At 41.7% G+C, this 23,751-nt stretch overlaps 1 protein-coding gene across 1 annotated transcript in view; it reads right to left on the reverse strand.

Moving 5' to 3' along the window:
• DOCK2 (dedicator of cytokinesis 2) overlaps positions 1–23,751 on the reverse strand; it is a 520,353-nt gene that overhangs the window by 63,832 nt on the left and 432,770 nt on the right. The window contains exons 34-38 of the mRNA XM_019487133.2: positions 12,475–12,560; positions 5,377–5,533; positions 3,756–3,796; positions 2,088–2,178; positions 1,030–1,149 (exon numbers count right to left, since the gene is read on the reverse strand). Of these exons, the coding sequence (XP_019342678.1) occupies positions 1,030–1,149; positions 2,088–2,178; positions 3,756–3,796; positions 5,377–5,533; positions 12,475–12,560 (495 nt within the window). The remainder of the gene's footprint in view (positions 1–1,029; positions 1,150–2,087; positions 2,179–3,755; positions 3,797–5,376; positions 5,534–12,474; positions 12,561–23,751) is intronic.

A 23,751-nucleotide genomic window follows, 5' to 3' on the forward strand; every position in this document is an offset into this window, starting at 1 on the left:
TGTCAAAGTCAGATGAACTGCATTCTGTACCAGCCAGTCTCTTGTAAGAAAGGAAAGAACGTGCTCATGATACGGGTGACAGGCAGAGAAGGGGAGTATTTTGTTATAATGAAAGACTTTTGAGTCATATGAGTTATGGCTGCTCCTGAGCAACTCTAATGCAGTTAGGCAAGGCAACTCTAAAGCAGAAAACTGTATCAGCTGCTTAGTATAATCTGTCTAGCCCATGCTCAGTTGGTACTAAGAAATTAAGACCATCTTGTGTCTAATATGATGTGCATGCAGCTATTACTAAACCACAAACATTTCAAATGTCAATAGGCAAACTGACAGTGTTAAACAGCAATGTACAGTCATAGGATTGTGCAAAACCATTGGAAGCTTCCTGTCTCAAAGGGTAGGAAGTATAAGTCAGGTATGGTATTTCTCCTATAGTTAAGTATGAGCCACACATAAAGATAAGAAAGGCTTATTATTGTCATAATGTTCACTGTTTGGCACTACAAAATTGTTCCCTACTTTATGTGCTCCAACAACTTGTGCATTCAAGTGTTAAAAGGTTCACTTCTGCTTTTATTACAGTCAAAATAAGCTCTATTTTTAGGTTCTAAAATGTGCAGGAGTATAACTGAAGGCAGTTGATAGTAATCAAGTCTTGACTTGTGAAAAAGAAAATCTTAAGACATTCTGGAAAAAAGAATATCTGTATTTTTGGGGGAGACTTGATAGTGTAATGTTAAAATAGGATCTATGCATTATATCACATTACCTTGGAAAGTTCATTCCATACGTATGATTTAATTTATTTACATGTTATTACTTCCTGACCTAAGCAAATAACTTGACTAGATGACAAACAAAAATACTGAGCTTATTTTTTTCCACATTTTTTCAAAATCTTTAACAATTTTAACTTGATATATCCAGAATGATTTCCACACTTGAAAATCAAACATGTTTTGTTATAACAGAATGATAGTCCAGAACTCTCAAACAAGGCAGTACAGTAGGAATTTTAAAGGCAATTACCTTTCCCTTGTCAAAGTATTCTATAATTTTTTCATACAGATTCTCTTTCAACTGTCGATGGGTCTGTGAACACTGGAATTCTGTTGACATGACTTGAGGTGCGCATTGTTCATCAGACCACTGTGAGAATAAAGCATCAGAAAAGGTATACAGTTGAAGACAGAGGGAAAAAAAAGTGTTGTTACTCTAAATAGCTTCTTCTGTGTGTTCCCTGACTTCTACAGAATGGAAAATGCTTCTGTGAGGGTTAATGGTCATTAACATGCTGCTGAATAACTATTTTATGGTTGTAACTGGAGCTCATCAAAATTATTTGAATAGTTTTCTGTTAAAAAATGAAGTCTTAGTAAAACACATTATTTTTTACAATGTTGCGTGAAAGAATCAGAATATTTTATTTTGGTGGTGTTAATCTTTTGTTTTATTCCTTTTGTTTTATTTTTAAATTTAGTTTTTAATTACTATTTTACAAGTCATAATTAGGATATTTAGTATTTTAATATCGTAAGCATAAAACTGTACAACATCAAAGCAAAAATTTTTGATGACCCTGAATAATTTCTTTTAGAAGTTCAGTTGCACAGAAAGTTAAATTTTTCATCCCAATTTGGAACAAAATATTTTGAAATGTCAGAACTTCCCATGGAATGGAAATACTGGTTCCTGACTAGCTGTACTGATATTCTTATTTGTTAATATTGTAATAAGCTTCCAATTCAGCCGTAATTTTGGAACTGAGAACATAGTACAGATAAAAACAAGTGCAGTCACTACAGAGAGTTAAGCTGCTTCAAAAGCCAGATGACCTGTAAAAGTATTTTGTCATATTTTTAATGACTCGTATATAATTTGAAATAACCTGCTGAGAACATCTTGTGTTTCTTTTGAATCCTGAATTTCCATTAAATGTCACAGTGTTTTTTAAGTAGCAGCAAAGCAGAACGCCACTAAAATAAATAAAATATATTAAGTCAGGGGGCTAAGATACTTGCCATTTTTTTAAATTTCAAAACTGCAACATAGCATTATTTATATTCTACTGAGAGTGGTAATCTAACCTTCAAGAGCCAGGTATGGAGCAGAAGGGTATATGCAGCTTCTGTGTAATTCTCACAATCTAAATGAAGATCTCGCAGTTTATACAAATATCTGTTAAAAGGAAAGAAAATGTCAGAAGTTTCAAATTATGAATGTCCATCTGGCAAAAGGTGTTAGTAGCTGACAGTGACAGATCAGGTGTTACTGATGGATAAACACCCAAAGTGAAAGTTTTCATAGAAACAGTTAAAGATGTCAGGCAGTAACCACTCACAAACTTGTTAAAGTTATTGTGTAGGACAGGTGGTTAAATGCCTTGACCTTTCTGTGCTTCCTTTGCACAGTGAAGTATCTGCATGAAAAAAGGGTTAGTAACCAAGGCACCTTTACTAATACTGTGCCTGTAGATATGTAAGAAAAAGAGGAGCAAAAGTGTTTTCTGCATATTTCTAGCTCTTTAGGCATTCTACAGCTTTGTTCATCCTAAATTATCGTCAGAATATGTACCTTGTGCCCTTTCATTGCAGCTCCTTTCAATGGCTTAAAATTAGCTTTAATATACTATCATTATAAGAAAGGCTATTTTCTTTGCGTTTTTTTTTTTTTTCTCTTCTCTTTTTATGCAAATGCTTACTTTCATCCATGTAAATGCAACTTATCGGACTATTTAAAGCTAGGGAAAAAATACTGGCCCAGATCGTCAGCAATGGTTGAGAAGTGCATAACATACTTAAGTAAGGAGGATATTTGTGGGTGGCTTCCTTCACTGCTAACCTGCAAAAGGTTCAGGCTATGTACAAATATTATTATGTTTCCACCAGGAGAAACTGCTGTTCTCCCAGTAGAAACTAGGAGCGCATAAGCATTCATTCTGTTTCTCCTAGGGAAGAGCATGCTTTGTCTGGGAGAAGATCTTCCAGGCCAGCACCTTAAAAGATCTCCTTTGTGTGTGAATCTGTCTTGTACGAATTAATGCCTGTACATTCCCCTAACCCATCTGCTCTGGGAGGGGAGGAGAGAAGAGCAGTGGGGAAATGTTCCCTTGCTGTTCCCCACAATGTGAACTGCCTGGTTTGGGGAATGGGCTAAGGGATTTGCCCCACTCATCCTTCTGCTTTGCTCCTGGAGACAAGAGGAGGAATGGAGGATGCTGCTTCCTGCTTGTTCCCCAACCAGGTGACTCTGGTCTGGAAAAGGTATTAACTAAGTAAAAGAAGGTCTTATCTAAGTCAGGAAACAGCAAAAAAGCTAGGCTTACATTACAGAATATTTGCTGCTATGGATATAGGGCTCTGTTTGACTTGTAATTTAATGCAGTGCTGCATACTCTGTAGTCTGAGCACATTCTACAAAACCATAAAGGATTCCTCTGTCACTTTCAGTGTCCGATATGCTTTGCTTCAAACTTCAAATCCAACTGTGTTTTCTTTATTAAAAATTGCGAACAATGAATGTGAGCGATTTGGTCAACTAAATTTTATTCTGGGGGAAAAGAGCAGCTGATGAATATGTATGATGGATTTCAGTTTGCTGAAGGCAAAGTCAACAATAGATTAAAAATATAAATGAGTCTAGGGATATCATGAATGATGAGCTATAACTAACCCATATGGTATGCTGAAGATAGTGTGTATGAAATGAATGTTATTGCCCTCTTCACACAAAAATCAATAGAGCAATTACCATACCTTATGTACATTCCTTCACGATTAATGTCTTTGTAGAAATTCTAGAGAGGGAAAAATTATTAAAATGTTATTTTCTAATCCCTTATCTTAAAAACATCTCAGGATCAAATTACTCAGGGTAAGTGGGTTTTTAATGTATTAAACCAGATTTTTCACAAAACAGAATATAATGTTATATTTTGATCCATTTTACCATTAAATTGTAACACTTAAATAATAACTATCAGAATATGTGAAAAGCACAATTTACAAAATATCCTCAGTTAAAATCTGATAATAGATCTGCATCTATATTATTAGAGTCAAGGAACAAGAGAAAATGTAGCTTTCTACTTGCCTTTGGACATCTGAAATTCTGAGATTAAGAGTCCACTTTGGACTCCTGTATAAGTGAAAACAGCCCTTAGGCCTTTTCTAACTTAAGCGCACTCTGTAGTGATCCCAAAGGACTAAACAAGATTCCAGGAACTGTTGTCCATGCCAGCCTCACTCTGTTCACTTCCAACGGAAATGGCATAGGCTCCTTGGCCTTGGGAAATCCAGATGCTAACCATCCTCTGTATGTCAAAAGAACAGCTTAAACCGATTAAGTTGTAGACCATAATGATATTCAAAGAATTAAGTGTGACCACTCCCATAAACAAAGATGATTAGAATCAAACTCTTAGTTTCCTGCTACTGGAACATCATAAAGGCTTTTCTCCCCTCTTTCCTCTAAAAGAGATCATTCAAAAGCAACATTAGTGAGTTGCTAATTGCATCCAATGACAATTCAGGCACAGTATATTATATTCTTCAGCAATTTTGCCTTGTAGAAGTAGTTAAAGAATGGAAAACGTTCTTGTAAATATTTAATTACTTCCCCATGACAGAAAATGAAGTCTGTAAAAAGGTAAAAACTGTTGAGTACTGGAGTTTCTTTTAAAAAGTCAAATAGATAAAACATGGCTCAGCCAAATTAAAGGGTTGAGCTGATGATTACAGATGTGTGTTCTAAATTTGCTGCATGTGTTCTCTTCACTGCTTGACAACTAATGTAGTATATACTATTGTTCTATGCATATTTGAAGGATGAAACACCAGGAAGAGAAATTTATTTCTTTATATATGCAGAAGAACCTTCCTACTAGAATGTTTTCAGGTTTGCATGGGAGAAAAAAGAATGAGAAAAAGGAAATGGTTAAATGTTTGCATAAAAGGTTTCCATTTTCTCACCACTTCTGCCTAACAGTGAGGTTTGGGAAACTACAGTATGTTCCAGAATCCAGTGCAGGCCACCAAAAATGGGTCTTATTGTGTGGAACAGTTTTTGGAGGATTAATTTACTCTGTTGCCAGCCTGAAAAATATCTACATAGAACTTGATGCTAATGCTTTTAGTTTCCAAGCTAGGTCTTTTGAAATGTGGCTTGAATATCTCTACTCTATACTGTTCTCCTCAATGTAGACATATTGTGCTTTAAGCAAAGTGATAGATGGATAAAAATAAATTGGATATCAAATACCATGTAAACCCATCTCTAACTACTGAATATTTTAAATCTTAAATTCTGCATGAACTAACTACTTCAGTCACTCATTTCCCTGAGGAAACTTCTCTCTTATTCTTATAAGGCCCATACCAACAAGTTCACAGTGCAGCTCATGCGGTTATCCTTGCTTTCATCATTCATGACTGCTCGGTAATCCAGAAGCTTTTCCAAAAGGCCTTTCACTAGGCTTACAAAGTTTTCAACTGACTTAGAAATATCAGGATACTGTGAAGTGTATTCCATGAGTCTGTAAATACAGAAGAGAAAATTGCTTTATATCTCTATGAGAACAAGTGCGCTATGAATTGAAACTCCCTTTGGACCTGGAGCAAATACTGCATTATATCATTAAAAGAAGTATAGGATATGTTTGAGATTTCTTTAAAGATGTGTTAATCTAGAAATCTAAAAGTCATCTGGGAAGCAAACATAAACATAGAATTAAAGATTTACTCTTCTTTTCTAAAATACAACTATGGTTTAAAGGATGAGTGTACTCTTCTGTGATTTCCACCATTTCCCCTTCTTTTTTAATTCTCAAAACTTGCAAAATGGTGTTCTCTCTACAGCATTCCAGACATGAGACAGAAGGGGTTGCTGGAGAATGCCATGGCAATCAAACAAAATTAGCAAACTGGAAAGTATAAAAGCAAAATCACAATTCAAGCTCTTTTAACTGTTCTATTAGATTTTCAATCCAACACTCCACTTCAGTCTTTGAAAGAAATTAGGATTGAAACAAAGAATTAGAATTATTCAATCCTGAGATTAAGAAACATGGTACTGAGGTGCCTGAATAGAAATGTATTTTGATCATTTGACTATCTAGTAATTAAGTACATCAATGAGATTCATATAATTTGAAAAATATATTTTGGAGATGTATAACAATATATATTCTCAGTTCTCACTCAGTTCCCCTCTATTAAAGCCATTCTTCTTTTTTCTTTCTTTTTGGCACTAAAGCATAACTTCTGCTTTGGCTAAAGCTCATCTTTCAGAAAAGCATCCCAATGAGATGGAAAATCCACCACTTCCCTTTGTAGTTTGTTCCAGGAGTAAAAAAAAAATAAAAATAAATTGTGCCTTATTTTCAATTTGCATTTGTCTGGCTTCAGTCCTATATATTGGTTTGTGAAATCATATCTCTTATGAGCAGCTCCTTCCTTGAATGTATTTCATATTTATTGCATCCTTCTGCAATTTCACGAACATTTTCTAAAGCTTAATGTATAATTTGTATATGGCTTCTTCAGAAGCATATGCTTCTTCTTCAGATGCACCTTCTATACTTTATTATAGTGTTCTTTAGTATTTAGTATTTTCTTCCCAAGAAGGTACTTATGTACTGTAATCAAATCACCTCTTGATCATTTTTTTTATAAGGTAAAGAGGCTGAATTCTAAGTCTCTAGCCTTCACATTAATTTTTGTGGGTTTTTTTCTGCCCTGTCTTTGTTAACACTTTTGAAAACGTTGATACCAGAACTATATACTGTATTCTACTTTAGATCTTACTAGTATCAAATAGACAAATACAAATCTCACTTATCCTATTTGTAATCTCCCTGCTCCTTAGCTTTTTTTGGTCACAGCATGACACTGGGAGCCCATTTTGAATTGCTTGTCCACTATGAACCCCTAAATCCACTCCAGAGTCACTGCTTTCCAGGGTACCATTACTCATTTCATATATGGTCTACAAAGAGGCAGGCCAAATATGACCCATGGGCCAGATCAGACCTGCAATGTGATTCTATCCAGCCTGAGGCAGGTTCCTCGGCCCTGCCTAGTCCAGATGCAGGGTGCAGCTTGGGCTGTGGTGCCTGTGGCCAGTCCTGCTGCCCCAGCATAGAAGTGTCCCTGGCACAGAGTGCAGCCTACCCTATCCCCACACATGGCTCTTGGGCATGCTGGAAGATGTAGTCTGTGGGGCCAGATGGTGCAGTGGTGGGACAGGGGCAAGGTCAGCTTCCTGGCAGCCCCCATAGTGGTGGCTCACTCTCACCCTCAGACTCTGCCATGACTGCTGGACCTGGATCCATTGCCTGGGCACCTCAGCCTGTCCATCCTGCACCCACTGTTGGGGGTGCCAGATGGAGTGGGTGGGTAGGTTCTCCATGGAAACTAGCTCAGGACCCCCACAGGCAGGGTGCACTCAGCCAGGCAGATGGGATGGGGCCACAGGCAGGCAGGGAGTGGCATCTAGGATGTGCAGGGCTGGGGCCAGAGCCAGGATCATGGGGCAGTGCAGCACGGGGCCAGGGCCCAGGGCAGAGCCTTAATCTGCTCTCCACATGTCCCTGCAATAACCACTGGTTCTGCCCAGCCAAGCACACCCTGCCCATGGGGTTCCAGAGACAGTCTCCATGGAGGCTCCATCTGCCTGTCTGCCTGCCCAGTGCCCCTGGTGGGGGGAGGGATGGTAGGATCAGAGAAGTTAGCAGGTCTGGTGGTGGGGGTTGATGGGATCAGGGGGGCTGGCAGATCCATGGAGGTGGGGGTTAGAGGGCTAAAACTAAAGAAAGCCCAGTCAAGGTAGGATGAGAAGGTAGAAAAGTGCAGCTGCAGTGAGTGCCTGGGCTTTCTCAGCCCTAGGGTTGTACTGTGAGCATGCACAAACATTCCCAGGACCCAGACTACAATCACGCAGCTCACTTTAAGCCATGTGAACATAGATCAAGTCCCACACGTACATATGTTTGCTGATGCTGGGAGTTGCATGAGGAACATGATCTAAGTAAGTTGTCCTGGGGACAGGGGGGTTTAGCAGGTCCACTGTGGGGGCTTGTTAGAGTGATCAGGGTGTAGCTAGCGAGTCCCCAGGGGGGACTAACAGGTCTGCAAGATTGATGGAGGGAGGCTGTACATCCAGGACTGCACTGGTACACATTTTTGGGTTAAATCAGGTACAGGTTAGCCTGATCTATGTAATTCACCTCCTGGGTGAACTAAAGTTAGATTGGGTTGGCCTGATCTAACTTTCCCAAACATCTATACAGATCAGCACTGAGATCAACCTTAGCCTTTTTAGGTCAATCTATGTGTAAGGTCTGTACGTGTGTAAACTAAGATTGGGTGGCCATTTTTTGCCTGATTGTAAAAATATGCTCAAGAGATCCAAGAGGGCACCCTGCTACAGAGGGAGGCAAAAACAGGGGCAATGCGTAGCGGGTGCACCCCCTTAGAGTGCTGGTGCACCCCCTGTCAGGCCGCACTTCCCACTTAGGCAACAGGCGGGGGGGGGGAGGAAGGAGCTCCGGTGCCCCCCCCCCGGTGTCCCTCCTGCATGCACCAGCCGGGGAGTGGGAGTGCTGAATGAAGCGGTGCTCCCAGAAGTGAAGTGTGATCCAGGTGAGTGCAATCATCCGGGGGGGGGGGGGAATCCTCCCCTGGTCAGTGCGATTGGCCATGGGGGGACACCCCTCCCCCGATTGCTGACTGGTCTCTGGGGGGCACCAGTAACCCATGGCAAAAACCCCTGAAGTCAATGGGGTACAATTCCTTCCTAACCCCAAATATGGTGATCAGTCTGACCCTGAGCATATCCTTCCTGAGGTAGGAAGCTAAAGCTTTCCAAGAGCATTGGCACCCCTGTCAAAATCATAGCTTTGGTTGTAACCAACACCCAGAACTTCTGAAGAAAGTGAAATCTGCCTCTCCCCACCACCTCTGCCCCAATGTATATAGCAGCAGGAAGGGAAAGTAATTATTTCCCAGCCCTATGTGGCAAACAGCAAAGCCTAGAAGCGTGGGAAATACCCACAGTAGACCATAGGGGTTATTTTTAGATGCTACTGTGCAGTAGCATTGCTGTCACATTTCATGCCTGGGGACACCATAGTTTCGTAGTTGCTAGGGTCAGAAGGGACCTGAGCAGATCATCAAGTCCGACCCCCTGCCACGGCACTATAGTGCAATAGCAATGAGTTACAGCACAGTAGCTTATTGCCACTGTCACAGCATCTCATGTAAATGTGCCCAGACACAGCTAACTCCTAGATCAGGGGTAGGCAACGTTTTTTGGCTGGAGTGCTGAAAAACACCACAATGCCTACCTCGGAAGGTGCCGGAGTGCCTGCATGGCAGAAAAACAAAATGAGGGCAAGGGGTATATAGCAGGATGCCCTGCTTGTGTCCCTTGCCCCCCACCCAAAGCCCCTGGCCCCCAGCCCTGCCACCCCATGTCCCCCACCCAAAGCCCCTGCCTCCCAGCCCTACTGCCCCTTGCCCCCTACCCAAAGCCTCTGCCCCACAGCCCTACTTCCCCTTGCCCCCAACCCAAAGCCCCTGCCCCACAGCCTGCGCTCTGTGGCTGCCAGCAGCTACCCCAGCTCTGGGTAGCTGCTGGAGCCCAAGCTGCTCCCAGCAGGGCTTGCAGCATCCCAGCTGCCTGCTGGGAGCAGCCTGGGCTCCTGACTGGCAGCAGCTCCCCAGAGCCAGGGCCGGCTGCAGCTGGGAGGCTCCAAACAGCTGTGCCGGGCTCCAGTATGAGCTCCACACCGGCTCATGCAGGCATGCCTCAGAACTAGCAGTGGGGGAGGGGCCTGAGGCAGCACAGCCCTGGTCTCTTCCCCACTCCCAGCACAGAGGTGATGAGCCTGGCACAGCTGTTTGTAGCCAGCCCAGGCTCTGGGCAGCTGCAGCAAGCTGGGCAGGCTACAAACAGCTGTGCCAGGCTCCACAGCTCTGGCATCAGCTCCGTACTGGCAGCGACTGCATAGGCACCTCAGGGCACACAGCGGGGCAGCACAGCCCACCCTGAGGTGCCTGTGCAGTCACCACCAGCCTGGAGCTGATGCTGGAGCTGTAGAGCCCGGTGCAGCTGTTTGGAGCCTGCCTGCTGCTTGCTGCAGCTGCTCACAGCCCAGACTGGCTACAAACAGCTGCGCTGAGCTCATCACCTCCATGCCGGGAGTGGGGGAGAGACCAGGGCTGCACTGCCTCAGGTTCCTCCACCACCGCCCGCTCCAAGGTACACCTGCACACGCTGGTACAGAGCTGATGCTGGAGCCTGGAGCCCGGCATAGCTGTTTGGAGCCTCCTGGCTGCAGCTGGCCCTGGCTCTGGGTAGCTGCTGCCAGCTGGGATCCTGGGCTGCTCCTGGCAGGCAGCTGGGATGCTGCAAGCCCTGCTGGGAGCAGCTCAGGCTCTGTCGCTGGCAGCAGCTACCCAGAGCCGGGGCTGGCCACAGTGTGCCAAGCAAAATGGCCTCGCGTGCCACATTCGGTATGTGTGCCAGGGGTTGCCGACCCCTGTCCTAGATCATCCATGACCAGGGAGGCTCTCCCCAGTCCCAGTTCCTCATCACCTGTGGGAAGTCATCTGTGATTTAAAAGAGATTTAAAATCAGGAGGGGGAAGGAAGTAGGGGCCCTGCCTCTTGACAGACTTCCCCCTTTCCAGGTACAGGAGAAGACTGGCTATCAAGTAATGGGATCCCCTAAAGATGGGTCTGGGAGTAGCCCTCTAGTACCCCCTGGTTGGAGAGCTCTCCTTTGTAGCTCTACAGTCAGGGGCTGGAGTGCATGTTCACTACAACTCCTGGTCTATTTTTCTACTGAATTTCTCTAAAATTCTTACTGGTAGAAATGAACATCTATCCATGTCCTAAATCTCACATGCAAAGTGTAAATAGATTTTGCCCATAACTCATAGTCTAATACTGTGTCAATGTTTAATAACTATTTGTTACAGATGTTATTCATGGATCTTGAATATTTGAAAAATCACATGGTAAATTACTAAGTTACTACTGTTTCTCACCAGAGAATTAAAACACATTGAAATTTGGGCCCAGTGGGCTTAGTTAGTGAAGATACATATCAGAATTCACTGAATTAAAGAAAAGTAGAGGCAACTGTTCTAATGGAAGACCTGAAAACAGGGATACCTATCCAAAACTATGCAAGATCTAGTAGTTTGTTACAATTATGTGCTTCTTAGCATGCTATATAAGGACAATATAGGAGGCAAAGGTCTTAGACAACATATGATCACATGGATAGGGAACTGTTCTACAGGTTGAACGGCTGCTGGCATATGATTCTAAGGAAAGCATTCCATAAAGTATACATTAGGGTACTGAAAATGTTCATGAAGTTGCAGGAGGATACATTAAATATGAAATGCAGAGAAAAAGCTTCTTTTAACAGCTGGGCCTCTAACATGACTTGTAAATAGCAAAGAGCATGGCAATGCAGTAAGAGGGTGTTTAAGTAATTGTCACAAATCCTACCTAGGTTTCAAACAGTATATGAGAAGCTGCAAAGATAAGTTCATACCTATCCCAAACCTGGATGAAGATATTTTTATACTGCTTTAGCGACATTCCCAAGAGGGGCAGTGAAAAGCATACCCTACCCATTTCTATTTTTATTCCCAGTCCATTGCACCAAACCTAGAAAAAAGACAGCAATGCCAGCTTCTCCTCTCAAGATCTGTGTTTCCAGTGTACTTGAGAGTAGTAGTAGGAAACACCTGCAAAGCAGTTTCTAGGTTTGGCATGGTAGTAAAAGGGCAGGGTATTTTTCTTAGCAGTGCTCTCACAAGGGTTGCAGAAGCAACGCTGACATATACACCTGTCCCACTTTAAGTCTGGATGAAAGGCCAACAGTAAAAGAAACAGGACTTTTCAAGCATGGGGAGTTGTTTAACTTTATTTATTAAATTGACAAGACATTGTCATTATATAGATAAGGTCAGAAATACTTAATCTACTTTTTCAGTGCCAGCCTGAATACTAGGAACCATAAGACAGCCTGAGACGCCTTATCTTGCCATGCATGAATAGTGCCCATTCAATATATAGTATCCAATGTAAAATCTGAAATAAGTACAGGCAAGATAATTCAAAGAACACTGAAAATATCCTACTAGGTTTCTGAATATCCTTAGTGGGAAAAGTTATCAAAACCAATGTGGATTAACTAGGAAACATTACCTTGCTTAGTGAAGTGTTTCATGTTTTCTTAAAAATTAAACTGTTGCAAAACATACTGAAAATCAATTAAAAAGCAAAAGCATGTAGGTTATACTAAAACAATTGGACTTTGTTGCAACCTCAACAGAGGGTGATTAAATTCTGTATAATAAGTTTATTTTTAAATGAAGTTGTCTGTTTTTAGGGGACAGAAAGAGAGCTTAAAAAGTGTGTCATTTCCTAGTTTCATCATGATTTCACTACTTACATTGATTCAAACAACTGCATGTACTGCTCATCTCCACGGCCTCCTTCCACCTCATGGTCCAATTTTAAAATGATTTCATTTTCAAACTGTTAAGAGACAAAAAAAAAAAAAAAAAAAAAAAAAAAAAAAAAAAAATCAGAAGACTTAATAATGCAGAATAAATATATAACAAGAAAATGCAATATCACCTCAACACTACCAAGAAAATTCAGGAAATAGAAACTGAAAAGCCTTCAGGGTTAAGTGGATGAATGCGTTCAAGGTAAAGAACACACACTTCAGACTATCTTCAAATAACTTTTCCCTTATACTTACTGATAGGATGCCCCAAAGGATACCTTTGCAATAGCTGCATTATAGGTTTTCATAAAACAGTTCTAGTTGGAGAGAGAGAGGATTTTGAAGTAAAATGGAGCCATTTTATCCCAGATGAATTGTGAATGAATACAATATCTTAATACAATTGGTACATATACATACAGTGAAACATAAAACATTAAACAAATCTACAATGTATATAGGAATAGAAGGAACAGTTGTTGTAGTCAAACATGGTTTGTCCTCTGATCTTAAAAAAAGAATTAAGTTGTAATTGTAGGAATATCTATCCCATTAGTTTATCAGGCCAGGCAGTACTGTACTGAGTTGTGACACTGTTTTGCACACATTCCCTCCTAAACTACAAGTAGTGGAGCACTATGAGTGGGTTCATTAGCTTTGCTTGTAGGTATCCATCTACCCCAAGCTGCCATAGCTTGTGGGTAACTGCACCACTGCTGTTTCTCGGACTCTCACTGAAGCCCTTCCTCCCACTACACTCAGCATATCAGGCTTTTGTCTCTCTTGGTGGGGATTTCCACAGATCACCTTCTTTCATACTATGTACCAGCTGGGGTTTGACTGTTATAGATCTTTATTTCAGCGCTGTGTGTGTGGTAGCATGTTTACAGTTATACAGAAACACCTCTCTACAAAACAAATTTCATATCATAAATATACCAACAGGCTTATTCCCTTTGCCAAGCTTTGCCTGTTTGTTAGAAAGGTCTAGTTTATTTCCTATTTCCAAGTTGGGAACAACATGTACTGCTTATAGCCCACATCCTGTATGTTTGCGCAATTCTGCCCAGTCCCTCAGCCCCTCTGCATGCGCACACCCTGGGTAGGTTCCTGCATCTCATTTAAATCACTTTTATTTTCCATGATTTGGAGGTTTTGGGTTGCCTTTGATCCCAGGTTCAGCCCTTGTGAAAAAGCCCCCAGTCCATCTTGGACAGAGGCAGATATGGAACTTCTCCCTTGCTGATGCCCCTGCTATTGTTTCCTTAAGCACATTGAAACTCAGTAAGTGTGTTTTTTTTATTAACGTCTCACCTTTCCTGCTGACTTCTGTAATAACTGCTTTTACAACCTCCCCTGACTTAACTATGCATTCAAATAGGCATCAGTACATAATTAAGAGGGGGGAAAAAGCAACACAGAATATTGCCAAGATAATACAGGCATGTTTTTAGTTGACCAAATAAGTGAAGTGAGCAGCTAGCTGTGAAATATTATCTTCATGTAAAACTGTAGGGTTAGGAACATTCAACCAGTCTAGCAATTCCAAGAGCAGAACCCTTAAATGCTATAGACTCTTTTCAAAATCACTGGAGCATTTCAAGGTCAAGAATATCTTACTGGAAAAGCAAGCAGCCTTTGGAACGTACTGATTCAGGGAAAGGAAGGGGGGTTTATGATATTTGAGCTTAGTGTTTTGAAGGATCTGTCCTCAATTAAAGTTCAGATGTCTCTTGAAATGACAGCATGGTATTGCAATATGAATACTGGGTTAATTTGTTATTTAAACATTCTTAACATGCTTTGTGTAAAGGAAATTGCTTTGTCATTTTGGAACAGTTAAGTCAAGTTGCCATATTTAAAGTCTTAAGATTTTATAATTAATAATCAGTTTGGTAAGAGCTGTGCAGTACATTATGCAAATTACATTACATTCTGGGAGTAGAAAATTTTGAAATACATTTGGTTTCTTTTATCTCTAAGTGCCCAAAAATGCATTACTATGTATGTATGTATATATATATATACACACATATATATACATAGTAATGTATATATATATATATATATATATATATAGTAATGCATTTTTGGGCACTTAGAGATAAAAGAAACCAAATGAATTTCAATATACAGTATATAGTATATACTATACTATACAGTATATATACTGTATACTATATATAGTATAGTATATATATTCAGCAGCTGATTTTTGATTCTCAACACAAGATGTCTCTAAATAAATACTTACTACAGAAGAATAAAATGATAAATAGCTTTAGTTTAAAGGTACAGAGATCAGCTGACACAAATAGACAAGTAAAAACTTCTAGGATATAAAACAGCAGTCTTTCTGTTGATAGAATCAGAAGTATACCAGTCCCTGCTACCTCACCTAAAGCAGACAAGGCAATATCCAATTGAAACTACAGAGGAAAAATGAACACACTATAATTTTTAATAAAAATGCTGCATTTGAGCAGAAAATGAAGGCTCCTAAGATACATAGTTGTAGTCTTGTTTCAGCCGAAATACCATGGTGCTTTTTTTTAGACCTCCAGACCTTTTTTCCTATGCACTATGAAGGGAAGTATACTATAGTGAATCTCTAATTCTTCTAACTTCATCCAATCATCGTGTCATCTAACTAGTTAAAATAAAAAAATGTTGATACGGCTATGTATATAGTCTTTATTTGCCCAGAAGGTGCAAGATATATATTCTGTATAACATTTTTAATCCTATCTAATATAACTGGAATGTTTTTGTTATTTCAAATCTGCTCATCTTTTTAATTATTCTAAGAAATTATACCTCAATAAAATCTCCTGGCAAGAAGTTTCACAAGTTAGTTATTTCTTTATATAAAAATGTGTATAACCTGGAAAGCCTAAAAGCTCATTGAGTATGTAATAGTAGGTTACTCAGGTGTAAAACAATTATTAAGAAAACTGGGACAAATACAGTTGAAAATCTGTGTTGTTTTACATATGTATGCATATGCTATGCTCAAAGCATATTATAGACAAATTGTACTTACTTTGGCCCCAATCCAGAAAAACATTTAATACCACACACAATTTTTAGCAAATGAATAATCCAATTCCCTTCACAGTTAAGTATGTGCTTTAGGGTCCTGCTTGATCTGGGTCTAGGCATTTCACTGCAGTGACAGAATAATGAAAGCTTCTTTCATTAGAGGCAGTTGATTCCACTAGTTTATGAGGTGATCAATACATAGGGAATCTGCAAAATTTAGTGTCCTGGGGTAAGGTGCCAAACTCAGATCTTCCACATGACACAAAACTAGGCTTTTGTCATTGGACAATAGGGAATGTATACCTATATTGCTGCTTTGGATCATTTTGTAGTGGGATGGAGGGTTGAAAAGCTGGCAATTTTCCAGATAAATCAAGATTCTGTAAGGAGATATTACTCTGTATATTTTCTTTTCCATTATATCATGTTTTCCATTGTATCGTTATCAGAGACAACACATCAGACCTTTTCAGAGACTCAGAAACAATAAATAAATAAATAAATAGTGGACTGATGTCTGATTTTCAAGTAAGCATTAAGGCTTACACATTTAACATGCTTCTCCAGGAAAATCGACCTTGGTTGTTGGGACTCAGGTAAGCAGAGCCAACTGACATTGGAAATGGATAGAAGTCTTTCAGAGCATGAACTCGTGATGAAACCAATCAAGTGGTTTGTCATCTTGGGTCAAAACAAATGAGGAATCCATGCCTATTTCTAAGCTATGTAAAATTTGTAGGAAATCCCCATTTAATAGCCCAAAGATATATCCTTGACAGGAACAAAAGAAAAATCCATGTAGTACTGATTTTCATGGCTGGAACTGAAATAGACAAGCGTCTGATTTTAGGGCTGAGCTGTTCATTGTAAAAGTTCTCAGATTTCCTTTCCTGAAGAGCTCCCTCAGTACCAGTGGACAGACCCCTATAAAGTGTTAGAAGAATACCTGGGATCCAGAACATTAAATAAGGCCGGTACGCCACATTCTGAGGCACGCTTCTCTCATTAAAGTTTCCAAATTTATAGTCTTAATTTAAGGAATGGATCTATAGTGATAATGATACATTCAGTTGGTACATACAGACATTTGGTGAGGTTAGGGAGAGGTTAGATTAAGTTTGGTCCTGGGTAGGACCGTAAACTGCATCCAACTGGAAGGATTGTGGCAATGCGGTAGGGCTACTCATGGCAGGGTAGCTCCTATAAATATCACAATATTACAACCTCCAGAGTAAGGTGAATTTATGGTGCCTCAAAGCCCTAGCCTCCACTAACTTGTGGGTATTCCTTGGTTGGAAAAAGGCTGAGGGACATCACCCTGATAGAAACATGGCCTCACTGAGGCATCAGGCAGTCAAAAATAGCTTTTATCTGTTGCTCTTTGGCAGAAGCTACAACCATCAAGTCACTGAACATTTCAACTTGGCCTGGCCTTTGGATTCTGTCTCAATGGTCTAAAGTGGGGGTGATAGGTCTAAGGCAGCCTCCACTCCTCCATACCCTTGCCTAGGCATATGCACAGAAGGTCTTGGTGTGATTTATACTAGCCAAAATGATGAAGTGACTCACGTGCTGGAATGTTAGGACCCTGACCCCAGGTTCAATTCAGTCTCTGATTTTCAGGAAATGGCACTACTAAACTATGAATTGGTTAGACTCAGAATTGACACTGCTATATTATCAGAAACTCAGCTCTCAGATACAGGTTCTATCCAAGAGAATGATTATAACATATTCTGGCATGGGAAACCCACAGGAGAAAAGAGAGATCAGGGAGTAGGCTTTGCTATTAGAAACAGCTTATTTTCTTTCTCTGAAAGCCCAACTGCTGTATCTATTTGACTCACGACATCAATGTTGGATTTAGGCACAAGCTAATAGGGGTGTGTGAAGTAGGCCCTATTCAATTCAGATTTGGATTCAGCCAAAATCAAGGACAGTGATTCGATCCGTTGATTCGGATCACTGTCCCTGATTCGATTCAGCCAAATCTGAATGTGAAGATTCAATGCTGATTCGGAGAATTAGCGATTCGGACAAAGACACAGCTTTAAATGTTTTTTCTACATACCTCGAGGTACCAGCATGGCTTGTAAACACTGCAATGCTGAGGTGCATGGAGCATCCCACAGAAGCATGTTGGGGGGCCCTCCATGTGCTCAGCAGCAAACCTGGAATTGGATCAGAAATACTTCTGGTTCACTTCTGGGTCCTCTGGGAAGCATGCTGGGGGGGGGGGGGCTTCCAGCCAGGGTCCTTCCTGGCCCAGCCATCAGCTGCAGGGGGACCCTGGGTGTCCCCCTGGACCCAGGAGGCACCAGTCTCTGAGCTGGGGGGGCACAGGGGGCCCCTCAGCATGCTCTCTGGGGGACCCGGAAGTGCTTCTGGTCCACTTCTAGGTCTGCTACCAAGAGCACTGGGGAGCCTCCTGCACTCCTGTGGGATGCTCCATGTGCCTGAGCATCGCGGTGTTCACGAGTCACCTGCTACCTAGAGATATGTAGAAAAACCATTTAAAGCTGTGTCTATGTCTGAATCTTTGAATCTTTCCAAATCTCTCTGAATCAATTTGGAGAGTTATGATTTGATTCAGAGAGATTAAAGGGTCCTCTGATTCAATTTGGATTCAGCGATTCGGCCGCCTAATTGGGCTGAATCTCCGCCCAATCGAATCAGCGACCGAAGCTTCACACAGCCCTACAAGCTAAGTAAATTACAGCTTAGAACCTCACATTATGAGGGGCCTCTAAATACAAAAAAAGCAATACAGTAAACCTCACAAATCTGGCATGCTTGGGACCAAGCATGTGCCAGAAATTTTAAAATTATCTTTTTTTGAAACCGGCGCTGCAGCCAAGTTGTGAAGCTGAAGAGGGGTCGGCGGGTGTAGCAGTGGCCAGTCCTGGAGCACCAGCCACATGCAGAGCAGCAGCACAGGGTGTTTAATGGAGGCAGCAGCAGCAGCCATGTGCAGGCTTCCCTCACCCCCCCACAGCTCCTTCCCAAGCCCCTCCCCCTGAACTGGAAGTCTCTTCTTGCTGCAGCTTTTGGTCTACTCCAGCACCACGTGGCTGCATTGCTAGGCCATGGGAGCATGGGGCATGCTGATACCCTAGGGCCAGGAGTGTGTAAGAGAGAGAGAGAGAGAATGCGTGCGTGCGTGCGTGCGTGTGTGTGTGTGTGTGTGTGTGAGAGAGAGAGAGACAGAAAGTGTGTGCTGATCTGTGTAATTGCTACAAATCATAAAGTATTTTAAACTTGAAAGTATTTCATAATGCAAATAGATTTATTGCAAGATATATGTTTTAGTTAAATTATTAGTTTTTCATTGCATCTTCACCTATTTATATATGCAAATATAAAGCTTTAGTATTTCTATTTTTATTGTCCTTTCTGTTAGAATAATACACTTTTTTTGGTAATGCTATGGGGCCTCTTAAGCTTGACATAGCTTAGGGCCCCAGTATGTCATAATCCAGCCCTGCATGATAATCAAAGTGCATACACAGAATGGCTTCATCATGTTGTTTAGTGTCTAGGTGCCTACCCTTCAAGCTAGTGGCAAAGACAAGAATATTTTCTACCAACAACTTGAAGAAGAGATTGAGAAAGCTCACAAAAATGAGACCATAATAATACTTGGTGACTTCAATGGAAGACCTGGATATAGTTTTAAGAATTGGCCTGGTATTCTGGGCAAACATGGAATTGGTAATATGAATGAAAATGGCCAATGTTAGAACTCAGTGCAAGTCAAAATCTATGTGTTACCAATATCTACTTCACTGGGAAAATCACAAGAAAGACATCATAGAAATATCCAAGATCAGGGCACCAATCTACTGACCAGGCACAACCACTTGAAAGAAATCCTGTATACAAGGTCTTATCTCAAAGCTGCCTGTGACACTGACCATGCCTTAGTCTGATGCAAAGTCAGAATCAACATAAAAAAGATCCACTGTACCAAAACTACCAGTCACTCTCAGAAAGACATCAGCAAAACTAAAAACATTAAAAAAAAAAAATTCAGACTATTCAATGAAGGAGTTGTGAAAGCAGGTTTACCTAACAACACAGCCACCACGGCTTGGGAAAGCTTAAAAACTAAGAGATGAAATGCTGCTATAAGAACATTTGGCAAATAATGCAAGAAAAGTGCAGACTGGTTTGAAGAGAACTCTGAAACTCTTCTATGACTGGTTGAGAACAAAAGGACAGTACATAACATCTATGAGAAATGTCCCAACACCATAACCCTAGAAAATCTGAGAAAGGATCAAAGAGAAATGCAAAAAGAGGTGGACCCAAGATGTTTGGCTGAACCTCTATGATGATATTCAAAACATAGCTGATGTAGGTAATAATTGTGGAATGCACTAAGGGATTAAATGAGCAATTGGTCCAGTCAAGAAGAAAACAGATCTTCTGAAATACTTAAAATGGAAATGTCATTACTGATAAAAACGATTTAAGTGATGGATTGAACGCTATGGAATTATATGTTCCAATGAGACTGAAATCAAACACAAAGAGCTGGAAGGATCACCACAGTTTGAAGTTATGATGCATTAAGACAATGAGCCTACATTAGAAGATTTGCAGAAAGCCATTAAATCGATTCCTGGGAACAAGGCATCTGGCAACAACTGTTTGCCTGTCGAAATCTATAAATATGCTAACAAATTACTTTGAAATCTTCATGAAGTGATACAGTTCTGTTGGAAAAAGGAAGCAGTACCACAAGATTTTAAAGATGCTTGGTTTCTATAATTATATAAAACCAAAGAGGATGGAAGTGACTGTGACAAGTATAGAGATATCTCTCTGTTGAACAACGTCAGAAAAATTGTCACTCCTATCATTCTGCAAACTCTAGGTGAAAGAAACTTCACCGACTTTCAGGAGAGATTTCACACAGGACACTACACCATTGATATATTTTAAGACACGCAAATGCAAGAGAAGTGTAGAGAAAAATGAATACCATTGTACACAACCTTCATTGATACAGTCAACAGAAAGGGCATTTTTACTGTTCTGAAGAACCTGGTCATCTCCCCCAAACTATTGAACATAGTTTGCTCATTGCATGAAGGTATGAAGGCAACTGTAGTATATGAAAAGGAAGAATCAAATGCCTTTGACATTGACTAGATGGAGGCTTGTTCAACATCTCAAGGTTAAAGCAAAAACCAAAGCGAAAGAACTCATTCTGGGAGATTTTCTATTTTTGGATGATGTGGCCTTGATTGCCCACAGTGAATGTTCCCTGCAAAATTTCTTGGACAGATTTTCTGAGTCATGCAAGAGCTTTGGGATGTCAATTAGTCTCAAGAAGACTGTGATCAGGTACTGAGGGGTGGAAGAACAAATACCTGACATGATTCTGGAGGATAAATCTCTTGGTGTTGTTGACAGTTTTTTCTACTTGAGTTCTACTATAGCTGGAATCTTGACCTTCAGACTGAATTGATTAACAGAATCAGAAAAGTGGATAAGAATTCTGGGCTATTACAGAGATGTGGATGGAATAACAGCCAACTATCAGCTAAGGCAGGGGTAGATAATTATTTAGGGTTGCAAGCCACATAGGAATTTTTGGGGAGCTGTTAAAGGCTGGGTCAGCACCCCCTCCCTGTCAGGAACAGCTTACCAAACCTCCTTATGTAGGATGGGGCTCCAGGTGGGCAGAGGGGTGGGGGGCAAGGGAGCTGATGTGGGCACAGGCAGAACCTTAAGCATCTCCAGCCTTGCTTGGGAAGATGCCCTGATCCCCAGTGGGAACCTGACAACTGTGTCCAAAGTTGTTGCTGGTTCCCACCTTGAGCTGCTTCTGGCATGTGGGACAGAAGCTGGTGTGGGGATATACTGTAGGTGTGGGATGGTTCAGGGGGGCAGGGAGAGAGGAAGGAGGAGACACAGAGAAAGAGAGAAGCAGCCCTTCCCACAATGAGCAGCAGTGGCTGTGCTGGGAACTGGAAAAAATCAGGACCTGGTGGTAGGTGTGTTCACCACTGCTGGGGCCCTTCTGGCTGAGGCCATCCAGAGTCTATGCCAGGGCTGTCCTTCAGCTCCTCCCCAATGCCGCCTCTGGGTTGCCCTGCACCACCTCTGAGCTGCCCTGGGTTCCCCATCTGGGAAAGGGGCAAGGGGCTGGAGAGAAGGGCAAGAGGGGGCTAAAAATAATGCAGTGCCTGTGGAGCAGGAGGGAAAAGCACAGCCCTGGGGCTGTACTGGGAACTATACAGAAGTTCAGTTAGATTGGTTTTGTCAGACCCGATCTAAGTTAGACTACCCAGGAGGTGACGTTAGCTTAGTTTGTGTCACCCATTTTTAGACCAATCTAACCTTTATGAACTTCTATACAATTTGCACTTAGATCCCTAGTTAGGTCAACCTAAACATAAGGTCCTTGCCTGAGTGGACTTAGATTGGGTGGCGATTTTTAATGAGATCTGACCTCTCCAAACATTTGTACCTAGGCATTAAGATTAGCAAGTAACATTTTCATGCTCTCAATATAGAATTATTTATTTATGAGCACTTCAAAATCCTCTGAATATGCCACATGGCAGTTGTTTGTGTAACTGTAGTGATGTAGAAGTGTTAAATCTGAACTCTCCATACTATATATGAAAAAGAAGAGAAAGAAGGTTCTGCTGCATAACAGGAAATATTTGAGTGTACTTGGGAGGTCGAACATACTATCCAATATATTTCATAACTACTGAGTAAGAAATAAGAGATTTGGTTAGTTGAAACCCCTGGTGTTGCTAATTCTTCTAGTGAGAGATGACCATGGACAGCATTCAGGAAAATACAAAAAACACTGTTTTGACTATCTGGTAGATTTGTAAGGAATAGCTAATCATTCTGCTGCCCTGCATGAAGTGAGGAAAGGGGAAAGTATTTTCTTATTAATGACAAGATGTTCAGTGAGGCCCCTGACAGACAGAATCACTTAAGATGCAATTTACTGGTTAATTATATGTAAGTACTGACCTGGTCACACATTCAATCAATTAATGGCGTGATAAAATGAGGAATAAACCACAAAGGTATTACACAAAATGGGTGTAATAGTTTTATGGCTGGTTTCTATCATGACTTTAATTGAACATGTGGCCAGTGTCCAACCTCTGGAGCACACAGGAATGGTTCAAGACTCAGCTGATCAGTAGGACTGTGCGAGGCAGCTAGTATTCACTTTGGATTCAAATTCAGGGGGACAGTGATTTGATTTGGTGATTCCAATCACTGTCCTGAATCAATTCAGCTGAATCTGATTCAGAGATTTGGCTGCTGCCAAATCAGCCGAATCACTGAATCACACAGGCCCCATCCCCTGCCTGCTCTCAATGACTGCCCCACCTGACCCCAGCTCCTGGCTCTTTGAAAAAAAAAAAAAGCCCCCTCTCACCAGCTCCTGCCCGGTGGGGGGAGAATCCCACTTCTCCCCACTGCCCCATGCCATATGGGGGGGCTCTGCCATGACCCCCCCAACCCCCAGCCATTGTCCCAGCCTCACCATGGCTGCCCCACCCAGCCAAGCAACCCTTTAAAAAAGAACTCCCCTGCTTGGAATCACTGCCTCCTGACGGTGGGGGGCAGTGATCCCTGCTGCCCACCACTACCCTGCACTGCATGGGGGGCATTCCACAAGCCCCAAGATGCCCAGAGGCTGCTGCAGCAGCTGGTGAGACCAGGGGTTTTTTTTGGTTCTTTTTAAAGGGACAGAACCTGGGGTGGGTCGGTCAGCCACAGCAGGGGCTGGGAGAGCGGGTGGGTGGCTCATGGAAGAGCCCCCCACATAGCATGGTGCAGTGATGGGCAGTGGGGATCACCCCGGACACCTGGCAGAACCCAGTGAGTAGGGGCTTTTTTTAAACAACCGGAAGCTGGGGCCAGACAGGTCAGCCATGGGGGATGGGCTGTAGAAGCAGGCGGAGGACCTTACAGGGGTCCTCCCATGGTCCCCTCCCCTTCCTCCTGTCCCCCCCCCCCTACTTATCAGCATGAAGTCCAGGTCAAGCTCCCTGCTGTACTCAGTGGGGACTGCCTGAACCATCGAAGCTCTCCAAATGTTTTCTGAATGGATTCAGAGAGCTTCGAATCGGTTCAGACCTTTTAATTTGTTCCCTAATTCAATCCGGATTTGGAGATTCAGCCACT

This window comes from Alligator mississippiensis, chromosome 9 (assembly GCF_030867095.1).
Source record: "Alligator mississippiensis isolate rAllMis1 chromosome 9, rAllMis1, whole genome shotgun sequence".
Lineage (NCBI taxonomy): Eukaryota > Metazoa > Chordata > Crocodylia > Alligatoridae > Alligator > Alligator mississippiensis.